The sequence below is a fragment of the Argopecten irradians genome, chromosome 10, assembly GCF_041381155.1.
Source record: "Argopecten irradians isolate NY chromosome 10, Ai_NY, whole genome shotgun sequence".
Taxonomy (NCBI): domain Eukaryota; kingdom Metazoa; phylum Mollusca; class Bivalvia; order Pectinida; family Pectinidae; genus Argopecten; species Argopecten irradians.
In genome coordinates this window covers 40,585,042-40,594,039 of record NC_091143.1, presented here as the reverse complement: position 1 = coordinate 40,594,039, position 8,998 = coordinate 40,585,042, and the positions used below count along the sequence as shown (strand labels likewise).

The window sequence follows — 8,998 nt, the reverse complement described above, 5'->3', positions numbered from 1 at the left end:
GGTGAAAACTTATAACTTGTGACGTCGCCCCCACAGACTTATATAGTCTCTGACTAGGTCAACGCCAACCAAAGATTTGGCGACCATTACGCGAAGCCATGTTGGTCCATTTAGTGGTTGCGGTGTCGGTCTTCTTGCTGGTAAGACGTTTTTAAACAAATTCAAACTCTTAGAACGACGAATTTTTTTTGGAAATGTTTTTTGTAGAAAAGAAAGGAAATATGGCAGTATTCTATCACATTATGTTTTTTTTTTGTAAAGGAAAATATACATTTGATATTGCAAATATACATTAGAAATGGCAAATATACATTTGATATGGCAAATATACATTTGATATTTCTTGATGTTAACACGTGATAAAATAGAGAATGACTGCACACCGATGATAGTTCTATTAGACTATGGTATCAAGAATCAAAAGTCTTCAAATGAATGTTTCGTATAACGGGTTTGAGTTATTACAAGGATATTTCTTTCTCTACAGGATGGTGTTGTGTCGACCACCACTCCAACAACAGGTGGTAAGTCTCATCCTTACTTGATATATGACAATAATTCAATATTGTTTGTAACGAAAATTTTCATTGATTTAAAAATATGCAATCATATTTTGCCATTATCATTGAAAATAACAATTTTGACGAGTTATGTAACAATATGAGTATAACTAAATAATTTCACAAACACAATTTTGTGACCATGTTAATATTTAACGAAAAAATAAAAATGTCGTTCTCCAAATATAGCCGACTTAAATTTAACTAATCGAAACCATTAAGTATTTAAGTATCATTTGATCATGAAACTGCTTCTCGATGCCCAAAAGAGCATTATCATTTCACTGCTGGACGTAAAAATAGTTAGTTTTTGTTATTAATATTCGTAGGTAACAACGAGTGTGAAATTATTTATCTCTATCTGCAGATATTAGAATCATAAGAAGACCATCCCCCAAACAATATTTCATGTTGAAAGACAAAAAGTACTTTCCAAATGTTTTCAATACTATTTTTTCTGAATTACATATCTCATCTGACTCATTAATGCACATATTTCTGAAATCGGAGCAAATGAAAGCTGTTTTTATTATGGTTCAAAACGCTTATTTAAAAATAACTCCAACTCTCTATCATAGAATATTAAAGGTTACAATGGTACGATTGATTTTGTGATATCCTTATCCTATTGATGCATATCAATTTATTGAACTGTCCAGACAAGTCAAGCTTCTAACATGATGCCGGTTTGGGAGACTATTTAGATAGCCTGACTGGTTACAATGGAGCTATTATTTGTACGATAAGGAGCAATTATACCTATCCATTTGATAATTTTTTTCCAGACAAGCCATGCGCCCCTATGGATGTTGTGTTCCTGTTGGACAGCTCACAGAAAGTTTACGGTGACGACTTTGACAAACAGCTTGAGTTTGCCAACACCATGGTCGACCAATTAGATATTGGTTCGGGCCCCAGCCAGACTAGAGTCGGAGTCATCAGTATCGGATATACGTATCTCCTTCAGTTCTACCTACGTACACATCAAACCAAGGAAGAAGTGAAGACTGCGATCAGGCAGATCCGCCATCGGTACTCCTACGAAACCAACATCGGATCATCCATTCGCTTCATGACACAGTACATGTTCAGACCATTCTTTGGCGGCCGACGAGATGCAACACGTGTCGCGATCGTCATCACTGATGGAGGGTCAACGGACGCCAAGAGTACTAGGTTTGAAGCTCTTCTTGCCAGGAAGAAGGGGGTCAAGATATTTGCTATCGGCGTCGGTGAACAGAATGAAGAAGAACTCTTCAGCATTGGCAGCAAACCTAAAGACAACTATGTCTTTACAGTGGATAGCTTTGATGATCTGCAGTCCGTTATACCAAATCTGCCTCGAACCTCATGTGAATGTAAGTAAAATTTTATTTACAATCATAATTTCCCAGGCAAAAACTGCAAAGAACAGTAAAAATAACATATTGCATGAAAAAAATGTATCACTTATTTAAAATCTTAATTTACTATACAAAAAAGTAGATAGAGCATTAATAACAGCAATTGCATCATAATCATAACTGTGTTCTAATTGTCACACACAAAAACCCATTTGATTCATAAGCAATGAATAACTCGAATCGCACATTTAAAAAAACAAATATCAAGACAGATTTTATTTCCCAAAGGTTTCAATAATGTTTGGAGAGAATTTCAAATACATGTACATTTTGAAATAAATTGTATGATATCTGTGTATAATCCGATTTATATTGTTTAAGTAAAATAATACATGTATAGGATCGATTTTAATGAAGACATATATTTTGTGACACTAAGCTTGCAAAGATGATACCGACATCACGCATAGCGGTGCAAATGTGTTCTAATGACAAGAGGTCATAAGCACTTGTCTTGTGATCTTCAGACTTCACACAGATTCCTTAATGCTATTGTAGTATCTAGAAGAGTCGCTCTTGTTCTTCAGAACATTTTGTCGACTCCAAAACTGCATAATGATGCACAATAAGAGAAAAATCCTGTCAAGTCATGCATAATAGACTAGATATATCCTTTGTGATGTTCTTGACATGTTCTAAAGGTCATCGTATCAAACGAAACTAAAGATATGTGGCCCGAAGTCGGTCAACAATTTGTCCCATTGGCAAAATGTTCAAACGTCTAACCTTCACATCATACTGCTATATGTCGGTTAATGATTGGTTAAAAATATAGAAACATGCTATAACATTATTTCAGCAATCAGATACTTCTTACGGTAATTCGTTATATCATTTTTAATAAGTGTCATTTAAAGCAGTACTTAACAGAAAAAAAGCTGTATTCATCTTAGCCTATGTCCATATCATAATGGGGACTATACATAAGTATACATCGATGAAAGATTGCTTTCCACAACGAATATAAGGGGTACAGGGTTTGAAATAATTACAAATAGACATTTTGATTGTTGATATTGGTACTTGGTAATTTAGTATTAACACAAAGTTGATTATCTTAAGCATTGAGGAGTTTTTCCTAATTCTTTTACAGTGAAGAAAATTTGAGCGCAAAATCTTTAAAATATCTTTGTAACATGTTTTTTATTCAATTATCTGAAATTAAATGAATCTTTGTTTTGGCCAGTCAAAAAATGTTTAAAAACAGTTGTTAAAGTCATATATTGAAATTTTGTGTTGATTAGATAATGGGCGTGTTCGACATAGACAAACTGTATTTTTAAGAGTAAGTGCGATCTATGGAAAAGCTTCCGTTGGAGTCATTCTTTATCATTAGAACTTCCTCTTAACAATGTGAAGGCCAGGAAATTCATACTAGACTAGACACACTAGTAACAAGGGTTTTGTTTATGATGACAATATCACTTTAAATGGCCTACTTACTGAATTAGAAGTAGGTCGGTAAGTTTAGGAACACAGCGCATAGTTATATTACACTTTAAACAATAGAAAACAAAAACAGAAATATCCAAGCATATACGCTGTCCTTTGAGAACTCGTCAATTGATGTTTTTGAAAGTATTTGACATTAAAATTATCAATGGTAACTGTGTATCTAATACCGTAATAAGGTATCGCCAATACATGCCGATACTTTATTTCTTAATTTTCGTTCCATTCTCTGTTCCAGTGTCTTCATTGGCCACACGACGCCCGGCACCAACAAAGAGGTTCACCTTTGCCCCACTCAACTTTAACGCGTTTAAAGTTTTGCCTACAAAGGCACGTGTTCAAATAGCTGCACAGTCTTCGACGACCTCTTTAAAGACAACAGAGGCAACTACTACTGAAGTACTCACCACACAGGGACATGTATCTACTGGAATTTTCTCTTCTGAATCGACAACACATCAACAAGTTTCCGAAACCCAAACCACAACTGAATCAATACAGGAAGAAACGACTACGAGTAAGCCGTCAACACAAGCTCCGACAAGCACAAGTCCTGATTCTTCCTCATCAACTACAGAAAGTCCGTCCACACAAGCACCAACATCGACGGCAAAGAACCCATCAACAGAATCCCCAACAACTACCACAACGATTCTATCTACAAATGTACCAACATCAACCACCAATGCCCCATCTACAGCTGCACCAACATCAACCACTAATGCCCCATCTACAAATGCGCAAACATCATCCACCAATGTCCAATCTACAAATGCGTCAACAGCGACCACAGATACCCCGTCCACGCCTGAACCAACAACGACTGATAGCCCATCAACACAAGAACCAACATCAGCAAAGGTCATTACTTCAACACCAGCACCGACTACTCCAGGTCCTGATCCGTCAACGATGGAAAGTGATGTCCCGTCTACACAAGTACCAACTTCAACCACTAATATTCCATCTACTGCAGCACCTACTTCTCGTCTTACCGACTCACCAACCACGACCGACGCTGCCCCGTCTACAGGAGCCCCAACAACTCCAAATCCTCCGACGTCATCTTCAATGTCATCACCAACTTCAAAACCTTTGGCAAGAGTTTCTCCCAAAGTCTTGAATCAACCTGCAGAGCTTGCTTACAAAGGAGGTTTATCTGAAATGTCTCTATCTAACGAACCTGTGGAGATCAACAATGCTCCAACGAAGCCAGTGTCAGAGGGCAAATATTACAAATATCTCAAGAAGCTCTTCAAGGACAAAAAGCCACTGGAGAGAATGACTGTTGGTAATGACATAACGAATGTACTCTCCGGTAATAATGGTAAGTGGGCTCCAGCCTCACGCATGAAGACGAATGATGCTATGGCGGAAAATGACATGAGAATATGGTCAATGATGATGCAGCAGCCTGCCCAAAGGCCTAGCCGTCGCTACAATAGATTGTCACCTGATGTCACTATTGCAGACGAGCCCAAGCAATGTAAGTGTTTCCAATTAAGATAATTTTGAAATCATTATACGATGAAAATTCAGATGAAATATGATGCGGATAAATAAAGTTGAAGAAAAAGTTTTGTTTTGGGAAACAGTGCTGTTCAAAATGCATAATCCTTGATATGTTTAACGAAATTTACACCCACTAATTTTCACATCATGTCTTACATTTTCCATTCGTTTTGATTTTTTTATCCAATATATTAAATAAAATTCCAAATTGAGACAGTCTCGGTTAATTAGTGTTATTTCATTTTTACAGGGTCTGCACGTAAACAATCTATTTATATTATTTATCCATTGATATAATGCACCGACAAAGTTTTTCAATTGGTAACATAGGCAAGACTTCCTTATGTTCAATAACGTTACATTCAATGCTACCACACTGGAGAGCCAAGTGTACACAAGGCGGCGACTACTTAACTTGTAGACCGGATGTAACACATTGAAGTCGAGGTTAAAAGGACGCTATCCCTCGAAGGCTTCCTACCATCAAAGGCATGTGTAGCCTGGTAGTGTGGTTAATGGTGAAACTAGTGATGATATAGGTCACGTTCTCACGTGATATTACAACTACAAAATAGATTGTCAAATAGGATATACGTTACCGTATAACCGATTATTTACGCGGGTCGCGATTTTAACTATTTTAACGAGAAGAATAAATTTCAGCGGTTTTAAAATTCCACGATCAATGTCTCACGAAAATGCGAAAACAATGCATTATCATTTTTATGCACATTCTCGTATGTATTAAATGTGTTATATACCATTGATATTATGAATGCACTAATTCATCAAAGCGCAAAGATTTATTGCGAAGAAAATATCACACAGCGTTATTTTTTTTAATTGATCGGCACAGAAACTAGAGTTTACATTTAATAACTGACATTTGCCCTTGATTAATATTTTGTTCGATGCTGTGAAAAAGTACAGTAATTATAGTTTGAAATTGTTATGTTTTTAAAATAAAGACAAAACAGCTCAAAATACGCAACATAAATATCGATATTTAAAAAAAGACAACGAATAAATATACGAAAGATAAAAATCGAATAATATTGTTAACTTTAAAAAATATCATTGAAGATTAAAATGTTTTTTTTAATGTAATTTAAGTTGCATTGAATCAATTTGTTATACGGTAAATATGTGCTATTTACTTTATTTCTTTGTTATTCCTGAATAATTTGACCTATTGTCTTTGCAGATTGTGGTGGCAAGGACGCAGACGTATTCTTTGCACTTGACTCCTCGAACAGCATCTGGCCAGAAGACTTCAGGAAACAGATTGAATTCGTCACCAGTCTTATCGACACATTTGACTTCAGGAATAACAAAACACGAGTTGGCATCATCGTGTATAGTACCGACATCTACATGAAGGTGTCGCTACAGTCAGGCTGGACCAAAGAACAGATCAAACGACAACTCAATAACACGGAGTACATCAGTGGACTCACAAACACTTCTGATGCCATACGTTTTATCCGTATGTATGGTTTTACACAAGCAAATGAAAGAGAGAACGCAATAAAGATTGCAATAATCCTGACAGACGGCATCTCACGGGATCCCATATCAACGAAGCGCGAATCTGGTCTCAGCAGGGAGGCTGGGATCAAGTTGTTCGCCATAGGAATTGGCACTGACGTCGATAAGACGGAACTCAAGCGAATCGCAAATGACCCGGATGACAAATATGTGTTCCACGTCAGCAGTTTTGCTGCTCTAGCCACAATCAGGAGCCTTGTTGCTGTAAGCGCATGTGGAGTGGTTCCAGATCAACCGAGCAATTTGTTGCGTAAGTACAAATACATTGATCCTATGTAAGAAAATGGAATAGAGCACCATTAATCCATTTGGACATTGTAGTTTTTTCAATAATATATTTTTTTTTAAATTTCAGAGTGCGGCTCAAATTCCGTTGCTGACGTCATATTTGTCTACGACGCTCCCGGTCTTGGTGCCCGAAAGGCAAGACTGCTGACGTCATTTGTTCATGACATCACTCGACAACTACAAACCACCTCTGGAAAGCTGAGGATAGGTCGACGATCCGACAACTGCCCAAATAGCAACATTGACTTGACCACTGATACCGACCTTCGAGCATTCAGCAACATCATGTTTCCTGGCATTGAAACTCTTCTAGGTCAGCTTCGAATGGCGTTTCCAAATAGATTAGACGCCAAGAATTTAGCTGTCTTATTTGTAGACGAGAGTACACAGAACATTGAGTTGGCAACGAGAGTTTTGAAAGGTGACCTCAATTTCCATGTCATGGTCATTGCCATTGGTGATATGTCTCTAGCTCGAGTTGCTAGTGATCTTGCTACCTACCCACACAACGACTACCTGATGAACATACCTTCCTACATGTCGCTTAATGCTTACCGTCTGGAGTTCCTTCAGAAGCTATGCTATCTCATCACAAATGAGGTCATGTATCTACGAGATGCCAGGGCAAGAGACTCCGGTGATCTGTGAAACGTCAGACAATAGTAGAGAGTCTGTTGGGCGGTTAAACTTGCCGTATGCAACTGGCAATGCAAAGACAATGCTGAATATTCATAGGTCAAGTATTTATTATTTAAAAGTTCAAGCCTTATTTAGACATCATATTTACGTCTATGTGTCACTGATTTGTTGAACGAATTGTGCTATAGAGAGGGCGGAAGTCAACAATGCTTGGTTTTCCTTGGCTACAGCCCGGTTTGTCAGCAAACAAGATATTGGTGAACAATGAAAAATTGCAATGATGCCAAATCCTTAATTCTTGACAGGGACATTCAGTTTGAATCTTGTCTGAATTACATGCTTTTAAACCATGAATTTGAATAACATAATTTAATGTTTAGACGGTCCTAGATACAATGGATTCCAAACTTGATCATAGACATTCTAATAATAATTGTATGCATGGTGTAAAAGAGGAGAATGGTAGACAAATCGAAGGAGAGTATACGAAGGGAGATAACCTCGAAAAGAAGTTACACCATTAATTTAATAAATGACTCTATACATTGTTATTTTTGTATTTACAACAAATGTCAATAAAACAAATAAAAATACGAAATATTTCTCATGATTTAAACTTTTTTTTCTGTTTCGTTCTGTCGTGACATCAGACGATGCATTCCTTCTGCATTTGACTAATCATCTTTATGGTTATCACATGTTGGTATTCTTTACAGAGAGCTATGGCGTGCAAGAAACGAATACATTTATGTACAGATAGGAATTATAGGATTGTGAGGTACTGAGAACCACTTCCTATGAATAGGTTACCATTTTCCAATCAATTAGAATTAGTTACTGTATAACGTGAACTATGCATGGTTAATTTCATTCGTGGCGTGAACCTTCATTGAAAGTCATATTAGTCGTTAGTCGATGCAAAACTGATCAAAAATGATAATGGAAATGTTACGCTATACAGTATTTAGTACAGTGAAGTACTGGCAACAGAAAGAAACTGTATTCAGGGGAGGTACTGGGTACATCGATACTGTATAACATTAAATATGTGGTAGAATTGTTCGTTGTTTTCTTGGTTCTAATGAATTATGAATGTATAAGCAAAACGGAAATGCATGGAGGCATTTTTAAAACACAATGACATCAGCTAACCGCGAATATTTCTACTCGCAAAGCAATTGAATGTTCCAAACCGTGAAAGAAAGTACCCACGAATATCTCATATTATACAGTTTATGAATAAATTTTGTAAAGAGACATGCCCAGTACAAATAATCACTGTACGTGCCAAAGACAGGTAAAGATTATCACAATTGAAAAGTTTGAGCTTCTAATTTTACTTCAAGTTAAAAACACGAAATATAATTAATTGCATCCCGAAAAAAATTCGTGTCACTATATCCTATATGGAATGAAGTACTGATTGCGCATGCACCAAAGGCGAAATAAATTATTTTACATTTTTTTGTGTTAATTAGATATATATATGTATACACGATTAAACACCAATGATTGTTCAAATGATGAATATCATTTATGCTCTGTCGGCGGTGGAGCATCTTTAAAGATGTTCTACGGCCGATAAGGCATACTCGT

At 36.6% G+C, this 8,998-nt stretch overlaps 1 protein-coding gene across 1 annotated transcript; it reads left to right on the top strand.

The window, feature by feature from the left end:
• LOC138333910 (collagen alpha-1(XII) chain-like) lies at positions 1 to 8,004 on the top strand. The gene is made up of 6 exons (XM_069282564.1): positions 1 to 140; positions 488 to 524; positions 1,346 to 1,918; positions 3,654 to 4,901; positions 6,132 to 6,725; positions 6,831 to 8,004. Exons 1-6 carry the CDS (start codon positions 99 to 101, stop codon positions 7,409 to 7,411), a joined length of 3,075 nt encoding a protein of 1,024 aa, XP_069138665.1. The 5' UTR covers positions 1 to 98; the 3' UTR covers positions 7,412 to 8,004.
• Positions 8,005 to 8,998: the final 994 nt, after the last annotated feature.